Below are 18,712 nucleotides of genomic sequence, written 5' to 3'. Positions count from 1 at the left end.
CTATTTTTTGCCAGCATTTTGTCCTTTTATTTAACAACTATTACAACTGTCCAATATACGAACAAGTTTTGATAATATAATTAAACTTTCTACTGCCATATAGAAAAGAGAAGGATTCTGCCAGCTTCTCCAGCAGATGAAGAACAAACATTCTGATCAGCTAGAACCCGACATGTTGACCATCTTCACAGGGACGTGGAATATGGGTGGGTTATGATTTTTACCAAAGATACTGAATTGGCTGTACCTAGGATATTAAATAATTACTTGTTGTGACACTTGTAACAGGAGATGCTCCTCCACCAAAGAAAATTACCTCCTGGTTCCTCTGCAAAGGGCAAGGCAAGACACGCGACGAGACGGCTGATTACATAGAACATGATATATATGTGATTGGTACCCAGGAAGATCCTCTGAATGAAAAAGAATGGGTGGAAATATTGCTTCGCTCCTTAAATGAGATCACTAATGCTGAATATAAACTGGTAATTATATAGGCCACTGATATAACTATAGGAACTGATGACTACATGAAATACATTGCAAATACTATGATATAATGCAATTATCATTGTTACTTAGATTACAATTCAAACACTCTGGAATATACGGATAGTTATCCTGGCAAAGCAGGAACATGCCCACCGAATCAGCCACATTTGCACAAACAGTGTGAAAACAGGAATTGCCAATACACTGGGTAAGAAATGGGCGGGAATGTGCTTTGTATTTCTGCATATAGGGTCTGATATCCAATTTACTATAAGTCCCCATACACATTAAACAAATGTCTAGCAGACCCGTCAGTTTAGGTTGGATTAGCCAACTTTCTAAGGTGTATTGGGGTGTCCCATTTCTCCCTCCATGGTACATGTTGTGGTAATGAAGGATCGGACATGTAGGTTCAACCATGCCCAATCCTTTGTTCTTATGGGAAAAAGTTGTTGAAGGAGTCTACAATGTTCACACATTGCGTTTTTGCATTTTTTTAATGTGTTTTTTTATGCAAATTTTCAGCTATGTTTTACAGTACGAGCGAAGTCTATGAGATTTCAGAAATCTCATGCGCACACCTTGTTGTTGTTTTTTCCTGGCTATTTTGTAAAGAGCCGCGTTTTTGCAAAGTGCATCATGTCACTTCTTTCAGCGTTTTTTTTTTTCAGTGTTTTTGCTGCGTTTTTCACTCATTGAAAGCAATAGGTAGCGCAATAACGCAGAAAAAAGCGCAGGTGTCTGGTTTTGCTGCGTTTATGGCGCCAAAACCTGAGGAAGTTGAATCAGGTTATTTTTTTATGCACTAAACTTTATCAGCATGCACAAGAGACAAATGTACCCTGATAAAAACGCAGTAAAAAACGCAGCAAAATCTCATCAAAAGCTGCTTTTTTGAGGTTGTTTTTTTACTGTTAAGAGAGCTGGTTTTGCCTGGAAAAAAAAGAATGCTGCAAAAACGCAACGTGTGAACACAGGCTAACAGCAGGTTATTCCTTTGACCCTTTTAAAATAAAAATGCAAACTTAGCCCAGCAAATATAGGGGAGAGAAGGGAGAAAAATCTAAAGTGTATGGGCAGCTTAATTCTATTAATTTATATCATATATTCTTGTACATAGGTAATAAAGGAGCAGTTGGTGCCTCATTTATGTTCAATGGGACTTCATTTGGTTTCATTAACAGTCACCTTACTTCAGGGAGTGAAAAGAAACTCAGGTACCAATTACTTCTTCTATGTAGATACATATTTGGGGTTTCTTATGTTAAAATATACATCCATCATTTTCTAATAACAGAGCCAAAGGTTCTTTGGATCTCTATAGTATCTGGGAGCAATTTGAGCTGATCGGTGTCATTATATAGACAAATACAATTAGAAGAATTGCAGTCTATAAACCTCACACCTAGATTAGCCTGTGGAGGATCATAACTCGTATAAATCACTGACAACTAAAAATGTTTGACAGAAGTATCCACAAAAATTCACAGAAAAATCACCTCATAAAATCATAGTATTCATCAGATATGCCAACTTAATAAGGGTCCAAACATACAAAAAGGAGTAAAAAAGACCAGAATAAGTATAATTATGGAAGTATCATAGACATATACATATAATAAGTTCCTTATCATGGGGGATCAGAAGGTCGGCAAAATATGGAGGAGCCTTGTGACCCCATCAGTAAACAGATGTACAATAACCAACATTTCCCCAGGCAGAATGTGCCGGTAGTGGAAATGTAGAACAACAAGATGGCCTTAGCAATCTGTATCTATGTTGGTTATACACAAGTTATACCATGACATGCCTGATCAGAATACATGTCAGTCATACACAGGTGAGTCCTTGATCTATCTCACTACAAGTAGAGACAAAGCTCTGTCTATAAGTTGTATACGTCCTCAAAAAAACTAATGTAGGTCCTGGCCTTGTCATGAATGTAAGCAACCTAATATAAACTGCAAATGGCGCCCAAGTTTACCGTCAGCTGGTCCAAATGTGCCCTATACTGGCCCTTCATAGATAAATAACTTCCGCACATATATTGCTGACCTCTCAGCTACCACAGATCCAACCTATGACGAGGTCCCTGCCTTGTCACTAACTCAGTATGGACTCTAGCCGGTATGACAAAAGCCAGAGTCCATACTTTGTCAGGGTGTCCCTAATCACAATATACACATATTCAGAATAGCATACTTGGCTGAAGTAAGGTACTCAGACGAATAAAGGACCAATTCAAATGTAAAATCAACGTTTCCGTAATGGCAATTCCCTCTGCGCCACTCCACAGGCTCTGTGCTTCCTTGGGGCAGCTTCCCACCAAGTTACCAGCAAATCCAGAGATAAACTGTTTCCAAGGCACCAGAGAAATAGTTTCATTCCTTTTTTTATCCAAAATGCACCATCAAGGCAAAGTTTCGGTCAGTTAAAACAGAGCCCTAGCAGAGCCATGGGCAGAATGTGCCAAGACTCGGCTTTGTAGGACCATCAGGGGTTAAGTGCTTTGTACGTAGCAGGGTATAGGGTCAAAAGTTTAAGTGGGAGGTCTTGAGGGGGGCGTTTTTAGGTAATTTTGTAGGGGCATATAAATGGGGTGGGTGGGGCTGTGGGGGTACTCTGGGCATGGTGGCACAACAGGGAAAGGTCCCGCCCGCCCTATTTTTTCCATGTTTTTGTCAGCTAGAACAGAGGCACAGTTCCGTGTTGTAATGGTGTCAAGTGCATCAAGTAGATGGCACCCTCCAATTGTGTTTGGAGTTTTCAGGGTGGGGTCCCTGGGGAATCGGTGGCATAGTGAACGTTTCCGGTGACGGAGGTGCCCTCAAACTGGTGGTTGCGGCTGGGGGTAATGCCGAAAGTTCATTTCGGGTAATGTCAGGCCTTTGGAGCTCTAAGAGCCTCCTTCTGCCAAAAGTTATTATTATTGTTTGTTATAATAAAGGCTGATTTGGCCAATTTAATCCAACAATTGAGTTTGTCTTTATTTCACATGTGGTCAAAAAAGTTGTTTATAAGCCAAGTTATTATTGTGCAAAGGAGGCCTCTACAATACTTGAGTCATGGTCTTTTTTAAGCATAATCAAAAGTTTTGTCTGCCATTTTGATTATGCTTGAAAAAGGCCAAAATGTTGCCTTGATGGTGCATTTTGGATACATCAAGAAATTAAATGATTTCTCTGGTGCCTTGGAAACAATTTGCCTTAGTAAAATAAAAGTACCCGAATCACAGTATCTATATATTCAGATTAGTATAGTCATCTAAACAAATTTCCCCTCTATTGGGAGAAGGTTCCACAGGAGAATTAATGGTGTCTACAAACAATGAGTTAGTTACAGTTATATGAAAAAGTTTGGGCACCCCTATTAATCTTAAGCTTAATGTTTTCTTAAAATTGGTGTTTTTGCAACAGCTATTTCAGTTTGATATATGTAATAACTGTTGGACACAGTAATGTTTCTGCCTTGAAATGAGGTTTATTGTACTAACAGAAAATGTGCAATCTGCATTCAAACAAAATTTGACAGGTGCATAAGTATGGGCACCCTTATCATTTTCTTGTTTTAAATACTCCTACCTACTTTTTACTGACTTACTAAAGCACTTTTTTTGGTTTTGTAACCTCATTGAGCTTTGAACTTCATAGCCAGGTGTATGCAATCATGAGAAAAGCTACTTAAATTGGCCACTTGCAAGTTGTTTTCCTGTTTGAATCTCCTCTGAAGAGTGGCATCATGGGCTCCTCAAAACAACTGTCAAATGATCTGAAAAGAAAGATTATTCAACATAGTTGTTCAGGGGAAGGATACAAAAAGCTGTCTCAGACATTTAACCTGTCAGTTTCCACTGTGAGGAACATAGTAAGGAAATGGAAGAACACAGGGACAGTTCTTGTTAAGGCCAGAAGTGGCAGGCCAAGAAAAACATCAGAAAGGCAGAGAAGAAGAATGGTGAGATCAGTCAAGGACAATCCTCAGACCACCTCCAGAGAGCTGCAGCATCAACTTGCTGCAGATGGTGTCACTGTGCATCGGTCAACTATACAACGCACTTTGCACAAGGAGAAGCTGTATGGGAGAGTGATGCAAAAGAAGCCGTTTCTGCAAGCACGCCACAAACAGAGTTGGCTGAGGTATGCAAAAGCACATTTGGAGAAGCCAATTTCTTTTTGGAAGAAGGTCCTGTGGACTGATGAAACCAAGATTGAGTTGTTTGGTCATACAAAAAGGCGTTATGCATGGCGGCAAAAAAACACAGCATTCCAAGAAAAACACTTGCTACCCACAGTAAAATTTGGTGGAGGTTCCATCATGCTTTGGGGCTGTGTGGCCAATGCCGGCACCGGGAATCTTGTTAAAGTTGAGGGACGCATGGATTCCACTCAGTATCAGCAGATTCTTGACAATAATGTTCAAGAATCAGTGACAAAGTTGAAGTTACGCAGGGGATGGATCTTTCAGCAAGACAATAATCCAAAACACCGCTCCAAATCTACTCAGGCATTCATGCAGAGGAACAATTACAAAGTTCTGGAATGGCCATCCCAGTCCCCAGACCTGAATATCATTGAACATCTGAGGGATCATTTGAAGAGGGCTGTCCATGCTCGGCGACCATCAAACTTAACTGAACTGGAATTGTTTTGTAAAGAGGAATGGTCAAACATACCTTCATCCAGGATCCAGGAACTCATTAAAAGCTACAGGAAGAGGCTGTTATTTTTGCAAAAGGAGGATCTACTAAATATTAATGTCACTTTTCTGGTGAGGTGCCCATACTTATGCACCTGTCAAATTTTGTTTGAATGCAGATTGCACATTTTCTGTTAGTACAATAAACCTCATTTCAAGGCAGAAACATTACTGTGTCCAACAGTTATTACATATATCAAACTGAAATAGCTGTTGCAAAAACACCAATTTTAAGAAAACATTAAGTTTAAGATTAATAGGGGAGCCCAAACTTTTTCATATAACTGTACCTCAAGCAGGCTCACACATGGTGCACCAGCTTCAGTGAGGTCCACAAACTGTCCAGCAAGCACCACAATCAGCTCCTTTCGGCAGGCTCACACAAAGTCTGTTAAGTGAAGCAAGATTATAACATTTGGTCTCTGCAGACATAGGAAAAATAAGATGTGATCTTGATAAGAATCTATAACACTATATATATATACATATTATTTTTCGAGAGCCTGTCCCTAAATACAGTACAATGCCCCTTTAGATAATTGTCACTCCACTACTACACCCATATATTGGATATCTGAAATTCCATAAATGGGGTAAGAGGCAGGAAGTTTGATCCTCCAGACTTTTAAAGGGATTCTGTCTCTGTCAGCACAGAATGAACCAGGCATAGGCGCTTGGTGCACTCTTGGCGTAGTCAAACAATTAAGTGCACCTTCCCACCTACTTATTTTTCATCTATTTCTGTCCTTCCCAGGCTTTATAAAGCCAGAGCTGTAAAACAAAGAAGAGTGTGTGTGTGTGTGTGGGGGGGTGAAAATAGAGGGAAAACAAGTAGGTGGGAAGGTGCAACTAAATAGTTGGCTACCCCAAGGGTGCACCAAGCGCCTGAACAGTCACTTTGTGCTGACAGAGACCCTTTAAAGCCTGCTTTTTTCAAAAGTCAGGGCTGCAGAGAAGTATATAATCCAACACATCTTGGCTCAGCTGATTGTCTGGTTTTAACCCTCATTCTGACCCCTTGGGTATAAACATATTGGATGGAACGCCACCTACTAATTCAAATTTACGATGGCCCGTTAGGCGCCCTAATGTAAAACTGTTTGTTTTGTTTTTTTAACTATTTTTCTTAATTTTTTTATGTAATGCAGTGCAGTTCACATTTCATGGAGCTTGCTTGTATCTGTGGAGAGACAGAATGCTATCCTAATCCACCCATCTGTTGTTTTCTCTCAATTAGGAGAAAGCAGAATTACTTTAACATACTGCGTTTCCTGGTCCTGGGTGACAAGAAGCTGAGCCCTTTCAACATCTCACATCGATTTACTCATCTTTTTTGGCTCGGAGATCTTAATTATCGTGTTCAATTGCCGAACAGTGTAAGCGGTATAGATAATGGCAGCCCGATCTGCCCCAGCTCTGAATCTGGAATCCATTAACTTAACACTGTGTTTTGTGTACTTATTGGATATAGAGGAGTGGTACATGATTTATATATTAGCAAACCAATTTAGTTCTATTTTGTCTGTTTGATTAATAGGAGGCAGAAAACATCGTTCACAAGATCAAACTACAGCAACACCAAGAACTTCTGTCCAATGACCAGTTGAATATGGAACGTAAGGAAAGTAAAGTCTTCCTCCACTTCAGTAAGTAATATCATGCAATGCTCTAAATTTAAAGACAACCCCATTTCACGTAGTTACAGATTCGGTTTCTGATCTGACAATCACTTGGCCATGTGTTTTTCTATTTTTTCTTTTACTGGCTGTTGGGAAAATGTTGCATTATGTGCCATGTATTCAGAGGAATAGATGCAATGTAATGAATGGACGTACTGGGTACACCAGAGATAAAGCTGCTCTTACACTGATGGGGTTTTCAATTGGTCAACCCTCCTCTGTGTCCTCCACAAGCCCTAGCTGGGCATATGGACAGTGCTTGTCCTAATGTACTAATGGGATAACTTGGGCTCAATTCATCATTTGCAATTTTTTTCCAAGTCACTTTTCTTTTTTGAACAGTGGTTTTCATCAAAATGGCGCAACGATTCATTAATTTTGTGCAAAACCCTCAATTTTTTTTTCTGACTTCAACTGGTTTTGCAACTCTTCAATGTTGCAAAAAATGCACTGAAATAACAAGTATACATAAAATCCCTCCGGGGGAGGAATGATTTTTTTTTAAAGGGTTGCATTTTATGAATCTGTTTAAACCCTCTGGAATTTGTCCAAAACGTCTAGAAAAGTCACACTGACATAAAAAAAATCAGAAAACTAACTAAACTGCAAAAGACAACTTAGAAAAAAGGAGTAAATTGGTTGATGAATTTTTTCACAAAATAATATGAAAATTGCCTCTTCAGAGAAAAAGAGGACTCGAACTCTATAGCGCCACCTATTGGCAGCAGCAATTCTACAAGTCACAATCAACCCTTTAACGAGTCGTGCAACATGACTTAGGATAAAAGCCAAATCAGAATCTCAATTTGCAGACACGGTGTTTCGAGCTGTTGGCCCTAGTCAGTGCAAAGTATGAAAACTGATTTGGCTAGGTGAGAGGCTCTGGATTCACAAAATAAAAAAACAACTGAGAGGTATTCATGCCCAAAAACTGGCGGAAATGCAGTGACAATTCTGGGCCCAATATTTGAAGGGGTTTTCAAACTAATCACAGTGGGGTCTGACATATAGGGGTAAATAAGTGTTAATGCATATACAGTACAATAAAGCTGGCGATACATAAGAGATTGCTGTTGGCCAAGCGTTATCTTTCCAGACACCCCCATACAAACATATTCAGCTGGGAGAGAGGAAAAGCTGCTGCCAGTTACCTTTGACAGCGACCTATCTCTTCTAAATAAAAGGATTGGTGTTGAAATTCCAACTGCCCAATCATACTCTCTTCCAACATCATCTGTTGGGGAAGTCAGGAGCCCCCCATATACACCAGATGGTTAGGTGGTTGGGCAGTCCCTCCGAAATTGGTGGGTTCATCCCAGAAAATGAAAATGCAGAACACGGCGCTGCCAATAAGGATAGTCCAAAGAATAGAAAATGTCATTAGGGTTCCTTTACATGCAAGATATTCAGGCTACGCGTTTCGATACTGAATTGGGAAGTTCATCAGGTCAACTACCTATAAGAACCTTGACTACATCTTCTCTGGATGGTCATTATCAGCATCGCCCCTGTCTGGCATTTTCTGATTATCTGCTGTATAGTCTTTTGCATTTAAATTAATGGGCCTATATTATCAATAGACTGGGAGTTCCCAGCACTCCCAAACTAGTTAGGCGGTACAGAAACGGGTGACTTTCTTCGTATTAGCTGTGGTCTCAGCTACATACTCCCTCAGATGAAATTATCTGACATGGAAAAAGTTTGATAAACACGAAGATTTATTTGAACCCTTTCAAGGCCTGGCAAATTTTCTTTGTTGCGCTTTAGCTTATTCCTCCCCTTCTTTCAAAGCGATATCTTTTTTATTTTTCCGTTGACAGAACCATATGAGGGTTTGTTTGGCTGATTTTTTGCAGGACAAGTTGTAATTTGAATGGCAGCAATCATTTAATCTTATGATATACTGAGCAAGACAGGAGAAAAAATGCAATTCCTCAATTTTGTTTTTATGTTTATTGTATTATAAGGTATATGCACTGCTCAAAAAAATAAAGGGAACACTTAAACAACACAATGTAACTCCAAGTCATTAACACTTCTGTGAAATCTACCTGTCCAGTTATGAAGCAACACTGATTGTGAATCAATTTCTCCTGCTGTTGTGCAAATGGAACAGACAACTGGTAGAAATGATAGGCAATTAGCAAGATACCCCCTATAAAGGAGTGGTTCTGCAGGTGGTGACCACAGGCCATTTCTCTGTTCTCATCCTTTTTGGCTGCTGTTTTGGTCACTTTTTCATTTTGCCATTGCTCTCACCCCTAGAGGTACAGTAGCATGAGGCGTTGTCTACAGTACAACCCACAGAAGTTGCTCAGGTAGTGCAGTTCATCCAGGATGGCATATCAGTGCGAGTTGTGGCAAGAAGGGTAGCTGTGTCTGTCAGCACAGTGTCCAGAGCATGGAGCAGATACCAGGAGATGTGGAGGGAGCCATAGGAGGGCAACAACCCAGCAGCAGGACCGTTAGCTCCTCCTTTGTGCAAGGAGGAACAGGAGGAGCACTGCCAGAGCCCTGCAAAATGACCTCCAGCAGACCACAAATATGCATGTGTCTGCACAAACGGTTAGAAACCAACTCCATGAGGGTGGCATGAGGGCCCGCCATCCACAGATGGGGGTTGTGCTCACAGCCCAACACCGTGCAGGATGCTTGGCATTTGCCACAGAACACCAGGATTGGCAAAGTCGCCACTGGTGCCACGTGCTCTTCACAGATGAAAGCAGGTTCACACTGAGCACATGTGACAGACGTGACAGAGTCTGGAGACGCCGTGAAAAGCAATCTGCTGCCTGCAACATCCTTCAGCATGACCGGTTTGGCAGTGGGTCAGTAATGGTGTGGGGTGGCATTACTTTGGAGGGCCGCACAGCCCTCCATGTGCTCGCCAGAGGTAGCCTGACTGCCATTAGGTACCGAGATGAGATCCTCAGACCCCTTGTGAGACCATATGCTGGTGCGGTTGGCCCTGGGTTCCTCCTAATGCAGGACAATGCCAGACCTCATGTGGCTGGAGTGTGTCAGCAGTTCCTGCAAGATGAAGGCATTGAAGCTATGGACTTGCCCGCCCGTTCCCCAGACCTGAATCTGGCTGAGCACATCTGGGACATTATGTCTCGCTCCATCCACCAATGTCACGTTGCACCACAGACTGTCCAGGAGTTGGTGGATGCTTTAGTCCAGGTCTGGGAGGAGATCCCACAGGAGACCATCCGCAACCTCATCAGGAGCATGCCCAGGCGTTGTAGGGAGGTCATACAGGCACGTGGAGGCCACACACAATACTGAGCCTCATTTTGACTTGTTTTAAGGACATTACATCAAAGTTGGATCAGCCTGTAGTGTGTTTTTCCACTTTAATTTTGGGGGTGACTCCAAATCCAGGCCTCCATTGGTTAATAAATTTGATTTCCATTGATGATTTTTGTGTGATTTTGTTGTCAGCACATTCAACTTTGTACAGAACAAAGTATTCAATGAGAATATTTCATTCATTCAGATCTAGGATGTGTTATTTGAGTGTTCCCTTTATTTTTTGAGCAGTGTACATACACATACACAAAAGAGAGAGAGTAGTTAAAAAAAATCTGAACTTTGCTATAAAAAAAAAATCCTTGTGTTGCCATTTTCTGAGACTTGTAAAGTTTTTACTTTTCCACTGAAGCTAGGTGAGGCCTCACTTTTTACGTGCAGAGCTGACATTTTCATTTATACCATTTTGGGGTACATATGCTTTTTTGGTTTCTCTTTGTTTTATTTTTTAAGGAAGTGTAGCGCCAGCAAACAAAAAAACAATAAAGCATTTTAATTTTTGTTACTACTCAGGGTTTAACGTACGGTTTGAATAATTTTATATTTTGCTAGATAGGACTTTTTTTTAAACACATTAATACCATATATGTTAAGTTTTTAATATTTTTATTTTTTTTAATTTTTGAACAGACAAAAGAGGAGTAATTAAAAAGTGTTTTAATCCCCTTAGGACATATTCACATTGAGTTCAGCCCAAAAAATCCACATTTAAAAAACGCTTCTAAAACGCCTGTTGTTTTTGTTGTGGTTTGGTGAAGACAGACTTTTTTTAAGCTGCTTTGATGAGGTTTTGGTGCACTTTTGGACAGGCTTTTTACGCATTTTTAATTCTAATATGAGGTGTCACAATATGCTGTGTTCTTGTCACATTTCCATTGCAAAAACCTCTCAAAAAACACATTAAAATATGATATAAAAACCACGTGAAACATGCATTTTGCCACAATTAACACTAGGAAAACTTTACTAAAGAATTAAAATACTTTTTGTTTAAAACAAAAATGTAAAAATACCCTGCATTAAAAATATGACATATACACTGCAGGCGTGTTTTCTCTTTGAAATCCATATTTAAAGGATTTTTTATGTGGATTTACGCGCAGAACCACACCAAAAAAACATGTGAAAAAACTCTGTGTGAACATACACTTAGGGAACTTGATCGTGTGGTCATTTGATGGCTGATACTACATACAGAAATACTACAGTATTGCAGCATATAGTAAACGTAATGTACTATCAATGGCAGCCCCCAGGTGCATGGTAACTCATCGACTCCCTGCATTGCATTGCATGGGGTCCAATGGGAGCCGGTGCGTGATTTTGTCAGTGATTTACAGCGAGATTTAAAAGGTTAAACAGCAGTGATCAGAAATAGCTCTGGTCGCTGCAATTAGAGGTAGATGCAACACAGCCAGCATCTGCCTGGTATCGAGCAGGATCAGCTCCTGAGCCTGCTCTATACTCCGCGCAAGCAACCTGTGACAAAACTGTATGTCACAGTTTTTTAAGGGGCTAAAGGAAAATTGACAATTGTTGACCCCTACCCTCATCCCTCAAAGTGCCACCATCACCTGAGAGATCTCATTAATTAGCACCCAAAAGAGTCCATCTTCTCCCTGGTCAATGTGTAATTTTAGCAAAAATATCAAAAATTAAGCTTCATTCCTGCTCAGGTACTATACTAATTAGCTCTATTGAGTCAAGGGGATGGAGATGCTGCAGAGTCAAATCAAGCTTGCCACACCTTAATCCCACCTTATATGGCTTGATTGACAGCTCCGAGGACAGGGAACATCATCATATGCAGACTAATAGGCTACTGCAGGAGACATCTGGAAACATATTATCTCCTCTAAGAACAAAAGGTTCGGATTCCCAGACGTGTCCATCAGTCTCCTCTAATTGAAAAATACCCCAAACGGTAAAGCAGTTTTTTAATTGGAGGAGGCTGATGGACAGGTCCGGTCACACGCTTCTCAATCAATCCCTATATTGAGAACACGCCATATAGTTGCAGCAGGAGGAGAACATGTATTAGAAAGTGGGACAAAATAATGCCCAGAAGAAAATAAAGACAGAATGGGGAAACTCTTAGATTATATAACAAGTATGTACAATATGATAATACATCTATCTATTACTCATTGCAGATGAAGAAGAGATCACATTTCCCCCAACATATCGCTATGAGCGAGGAACAAGGGAACGTTATTGCTACACAAAGCAGAAAGCAACAGGGGTAAGTAACCGGCTCATCGTAGGGGTTATATTCATGGAGAATAATGGTAGATTGTAATATTGTCATTTAATGGTCAATTTACAGATACAACAGATACAGTGACTGCAAGTTAAGGACATGAAACACAAGAAATATGCTTTATTTGCTAGAAAAGAGTTGTTTAACAGTTCATATTGAACATTTTCAGGTTATTCTATACATATATGGTCACCCTAAAGTTATCTAAGGTTGTTTAGCAATTAATTAATACATCCCTGGTACACTTGTATCATTTAAATAAATAATAATAATAATAATAATACCGTTAAGTAGTTAATAATGGGGACAATGTAACAGCTTTTGTGGTCCAGGGTGTTTCAGAGGCTAATAAATATATTTTTTAGTGTCCAGATGTTACCTTTCTAGGCTTCACTCTGGTTTCTACAATGTGTGACAGCGGGTTAAAATATTTGGGTACTGTTAAAAAGTTTTAGAAAAAAGAATAAGAATGTTTCATAAAATAGAAGTGCTAATAGTTTATTTTTATTAGTTAACAAAATGATTGAACAAAAGAAAAATCAAAAAAAAAATCACAGATATTCTGTGGATGTAGTCTTGTGAAAATCCTTCTGTCTCTTTATGTAACCCCAGAAAGACTCAATGATGCTGAGATCAGGGCTCAGGGGGCCATATCATCACTTCCAGGACTCTTTGTTCTTCTTTACGCTGAGTTTAACCCCCTTACCACAAATGAACCTAATTGTACATTTGCACATACAGTAGATGCCAGCTTTGTTACACAGCTGACATCTATCTCTAACAGCAACGGTTGGAGCTGAGCTCTAATCTATGCTGTTAGCCATTTAGATGCTGCTGTCAATCCATTAAACCAGCGCGATTTGGCTCCAATGAGTCCACCTCGACACGATGGATTACTATGGTATGGTTTTCACATGTATTTTTTTTTTTTTTAGATCAAATACAATTTACCTTCTTGGTGCGACAGGGTGCTATGGAAATCCTACCCCCAGATGCATGTTGTATGTCAATCATATGGTAAGTACTTATATTTTACCTGAACTTTGCAAGTATACATGGCTCATTGCCATAATGTCACATTGTCATGATTCCCCTGTATTAGCAAAGTTGGAGGTGTAGTCACATGACCGCAAGTATGTGATTTGCATAATTATGGTCATGTATGGATTAGATTGTCATCCCCTCTTTACAATGTATTGAAAGAAGCTCAAGAAACTCTAGTTGACACATAACCATAACTATACAAATACTATACTTGTGGTCACGTATCTGCAGTGCCCACTTGCACTGGTAACACAGGGGAATCGTGACAGTGTGCGCATTGCACACTGCCACTATTCAGCAATCTGCAGTCACATAAAGTGTCAGCAGAAATTTGTCTACAGCCCAGAAAACCCCTTTAACTTATTCCCATCTTATAGGCTATTTTTACACTGACGTATTTTCGGTCTTAGTGTTGTCCGTGGAAAAAACTTACAGCACTTGGACCAATATTATTCAATAGGTTCAATGACCATTTTTTCAAATGGACCAAATGTCATCAAGAAAAAAAATCACAGGATAAACTATTCTCTTCAAAGTATCAGATGAGACTCACCTATTCAGGTGCGCAAAAAAAACCCAGATCATCTATATGGCATCCGATTATAGAGCTATATTGCAATACTTAAAGATGTTGTCCACTATTTTAACATTGATGGTCTATCCTTAGGATAGGTCATCCATGTCTGATCGGCCGGGGTCCGGCACCCGGCACTCCTTTTATCGGTGTTTGCCACTGACCTGAAGTACTCACTTGCCGAGCCGCTCCCTCTACTTGTAGTGGCTGTGTCTTGGTTCTGCACATCTGCCTCCTATTCAAATCAATAGTAGGCAAATGTGCAGTACTCTGTTCCGCCACCACCGATAAAAGCTGATTGGTGGGGGTGCCGGGTGTCGGACCCCGGCCGATCAGACCTAAGGATAACCCATCAATGTAAAAGTAGTGGACAACCTCTTTAAAATAGGAAACTGTATTTGCTTGTGTAAATTTGAATAACTGCTGATGAATAAAAACAGATGCCATATGGATGACCATACTGGTGAAAACTTGGCTGTTTTTTTTTGGTTGAAAATCGGAAAGAATTTTTTATAGGCTCGTGTGAACTTAGCCATATAGTGATGGCCTATTGCTACAATATGCCACCATTTTGTTATTAGTGGGGGTTTGATCTTAAGACCTTCTATCAGTCCTGTGAATTAAGTGGCTGGCGCCGCAGTGTTGGATTAGGGCTGCGGCCCCTTCATTATTTTTTTTCTTTTACATTAGTGCCTTCAAAGGCAAGTAAATAGGGCCATGCTGCCGTTCCCTCTGCAGCATGGAACACCCTGTAAAGTGAAAACTATGTAGATAAATCAGTACTAAATCAATGGTGCAATCCTTTGGTTCTCAAGAGAACCTACCCACAAATCAAAAAGGTATTTATAAGATAGAAATAACACTTAAAATAGAGTCTGTCAGCCCACACGGACATCATTTAGTGATCTAATCGCTGTCTATATATTGCAGAAACTGAAGTTTAAGCAGATATGTTATTTAGGGTGCTCAGTGCACCCTTGGTGTGGCTAAGAGGCTCAGTGCACAGTTCCGCCCCCTGATTTGCATGTCCCACCTCCCACACTGGTGATTGACAGACCTGGCTTGTGTAGCGTGAGGATTGTTTGTACAGAAAGTTGAGGCAATCCATCACTGTCACTAACCAGTGAGGAAGGTTGGGGCATACAAAATAAGTGGGCGGAGTGGTGCACTGAGCCTCTTGGCCACACCAAGGGTGCACTGAGCACCTTAATTAGCATATTTGATTTAAATTCAGTTTCTGTAGAATGAAAGCATTGATTTGAACACCTAAGGAGCGATTTTTAGAGGGGCTACAAGAAGAGATAAGCGAATCAATTTGCAGGGCCCTGGTCCAGATTCCCCGGCGACCCATCTGATTCATAGTCCTCATTACGGGGTGACACATGCCTGTCGTTGTACCGAGCCTACTAATCAGAAGAGGTGCCAGGAATTCTAGCAGGTAGGAGGATGTTTGCAGAGCTCCTATCTGGCGGCTACGGACTACTTATATGGCCGCTACACCAAGGCCCTGCAAAACGATTTGCTGAACACTAACGACCAGGTTTTGGGCTTATTTCATGCCATCAGTTTGGGCTGACAGATTCCCTATAAATGCTTCTAAGCCAGATTCATCCAGCACATGATGCAGGTAGCTGAGCTGTTTTGTGCTTTGCATATCAGTAACTTCGCTCTATATGTTTCTGTCTGAAGGCTGCACAGAAGATATAACCACCAGTGATCACTCACCTGTATTTGCTACTTTCCAAGTTGGCGTGACATCCCAGTTCGTCTCAAAAAACAGTAAGGAAACTTTGGGGAAGTCATCAAATATGATTTATTGTGGTATTGGGATATATCAGTGTTCTTTTTATTCTCTGTGGGAAATTATTTTCATATGACTGTAGTACTGCTGGAGAGAGACTACTGAAATGGAATCTGTTATCAGGTATTGCTACCCCATCCTAGCTAGGGGCAGAGACCCTGATTCCAGAGAAGTATCACACGCTGGGCTACTTGCTGCAGTTTTGATAAAAAATACTGTTTTATCTGCTGCAGATCCACCAGTTCTCTGAATGCTGAGCTCTGTATAACCCCACCCACACCACTGATTGGCAGCTTATTGTGGGCACTGTGTATAGGCAGAAAGCTACCAGTGTTGGGGAAGGAGTTATATAGAGCACATGAATATGAAGGACTACATTTCAGCGTGTTTAATAGTCCCCTAGTGATAATCTAATGCTGATAAAACTGTAATTTTATCAAAACAACAGCAAATAGCCCAGTAAGTTTCTCTATATTATGCTCCTCTCAGATTAGCTGGCAAAACCTTAGTGACAGATTCCCTATAATGTTATATCATAACTCCACTGGTATACAGTGAGTGTCATGACCACCAGGGCACCAACAGGCACATACACAAGAAGTAGGAGCTTCACACTACACTTCACCAGTCTTTTTATGCTTTTGTATGTTACACTCCTGGACAACCTCTTCATAGTACATGTCTCAGTTTTAGGATATCACTTTAGGTTATATACACACATATTGATCAGCAAATGTCGGTGGCGAGAACCAAAGCAGCAAGCAGACAATTTCTCAATTTCTGGACTAGAGAGACAAAAAATGTTTCTATATATCTGAAACAGATCATTGCAATACTAAAATGGTTTTCTAAGATTCCAACAAATATGTAATGATGTTGTATATTAACATTCTGGAATAAAAGAAGGAAGGGAGAATCTTACTTGGTGTACAGTGGGTACAAAAAGTATTCAGACCCCTTTAAATTTTTCACTCTGTTTCATTGCAGCCATTTGGTAAATTCTAAAAAGTTATTTTTTCTTTCTCATTAAAGTACACTCTGCACCCCATCTTGACTGAAAAAAAAACAGAAATGTAAACATTTTTGCAAATTTATTAAAAAAGAAAAACTGAAATATCATATGGTCATAACTATTCAGACCCTTTGCTCAGACACTCATATTTAAGTCACATGCTGTCCAGTTCCTTGTTATCCTCCTTGAGATGGTTCTACTCCTTCATTGGAGTCCAGCTGTGTTTAATTAAACTGATAGGACTTGATTTGGAAAGGCACACACCTGTCTGTATAAGACCTCACAGCTCACAGTGCATGTCAGACCAAATGAGAATCATGAGCTCAAAGGAACTGCCCAAGGAGCTCAGAGACAGAATTGTGGTAAGGCATAGATCTGGCCAAGGTTACAAAAGAATTTCTGCATTACTCAAGGTTCCTAAGAGCACAGTGGCCTCCATAATCCTTAAATGAAAGAAGTTTGGGACCACCAGAAGTCTTCCTAGACCTGGCTATCCAGCCAAACTGAGCAAGCGTGGGAGAAGAGCCTTGGTGAGAGAGGTAAAGAAGAACTCCAAGATCACTGTGGCTGAGCTCCAGAGATGCAGTAGAGAGATGGGAGAAAGTTCCACAAAGTCAACTATCACGGCAGTCCTCCACCAGTCGGGCCTTTATGGCAGAGTGGCCCGACAGAAGCCTCTCCTCAGTACAAGACATATGAAAGCCTGCATAGAGTTTTCTCAAAAACACATGAACGACTCCCAGACTATGAGAAATAAGATTCTCTGGTCTGATGACACGAAGATAGAACTTTTTGGTGATAATTCTAAGCGGTATGTGTGGAGAAAATCAGGCACTGCTCATCACCTGCCCAATACAATCCCAACAGTGAAACATGGTGGTGGCAGCATCATGCTATGGGGGTGTTTTTCAGCTGCAATGACAGGACGACTGGTTAGAATTGAAGGAAACATAAATGCGGAAAAGTACAGAGATATCCTGGATGAAAACCTCTTCCAGAGTGCTTGGCCGAAGGTTCACCTACCAACAAGACAATGGCCCTAAGCACACTGCTAAAACAACAAAGGAGTGGCTTCAGAACAACTCTGTGACCATTCTTGACTGGCCCAGCCAGAGCCCTGACCTAAACCCAATTGAGCAGCTCTGGAGAAACCTGAAAATGGCTGTCCACCAACGTTCACCATCCAACCTGACGGAACTGGAGAGGAACTGCAAGGAAGAATGACAGAGGATCCCCAAATCCAGGTGTGAAAAACTTGTTGCATCATTCCCAAAAAGACTCAAGGCTATACTAGCTCAAAAGGGGGCTTCTACTCAATACTGAGCAAAGGGTCTGAATACTTATGACCATGTGATATTTCAGTTTTTCTTTTTTAATAAATTTGCAAAAATTTCTACATTTCTGGGTTTTTTCAGTCTAGATGGGGTGCAGAGTGTACTTTAATGAGAAAAAAAATGAACTTTTTAGAATTTACCAAATGGCTGCAATGAAACAGAGTGAAAAATTTAAAGGGTCTGAATACTTTCCGTACCCACTGTATATAGCCCAATGTGGGTAGAACTACAGTTTAATTGACGGCTGTGTTCCGGCACGACTAGGATGATTTCCTCGATACACATAACATTGTGGGTTACAGTTAAATTAGACAAAATGTACAATTGGGGGAGGAAGGTTGAACTTGATGGACCTAGGTCTTTATTCAACCCATGTTACTATGTTACTATGTATATTGTGCTATAATCGTGTTCTGGGAAATCACTACATATAATTAGTAGCATGGCCCCATAGATATGTATGCAGAATGCATGGATATTACTCACAGTCCCTAGCGACTCAATAATGT

The 18,712-nt window shown here is 40.5% G+C and overlaps 1 protein-coding gene across 3 annotated transcripts in view; it reads left to right on the top strand.

Moving 5' to 3' along the window:
* Positions 1-18,712, top strand: part of INPP5D (inositol polyphosphate-5-phosphatase D) — a 171,584-nt gene that overhangs the window by 101,913 nt on the left and 50,959 nt on the right. For all 3 annotated transcript variants that reach the window (XM_073674490.1, XM_073674489.1, XM_073674491.1), the window contains 9 exons: positions 104-206; positions 289-485; positions 583-700; positions 1,613-1,709; positions 6,425-6,563; positions 6,725-6,833; positions 12,332-12,420; positions 13,374-13,455; positions 15,746-15,835. In XM_073674490.1, the coding sequence (XP_073530591.1) occupies positions 104-206; positions 289-485; positions 583-700; positions 1,613-1,709; positions 6,425-6,563; positions 6,725-6,833; positions 12,332-12,420; positions 13,374-13,455; positions 15,746-15,835 (1,024 nt within the window). The remainder of the gene's footprint in view (positions 1-103; positions 207-288; positions 486-582; positions 701-1,612; positions 1,710-6,424; positions 6,564-6,724; positions 6,834-12,331; positions 12,421-13,373; positions 13,456-15,745; positions 15,836-18,712) is intronic.

Source organism: Phyllobates terribilis, unplaced genomic scaffold (assembly GCF_046119375.1).
Source record: "Phyllobates terribilis strain yellow unplaced genomic scaffold, ASM4611937v1 Scaffold_3__8_contigs__length_932513732, whole genome shotgun sequence".
In the NCBI taxonomy this organism is placed as follows: domain Eukaryota; kingdom Metazoa; phylum Chordata; class Amphibia; order Anura; family Dendrobatidae; genus Phyllobates; species Phyllobates terribilis.
The sequence above is the reverse complement of the archived record's forward strand: the minus strand, read 5'-3'. Positions and strand labels throughout refer to the sequence as shown.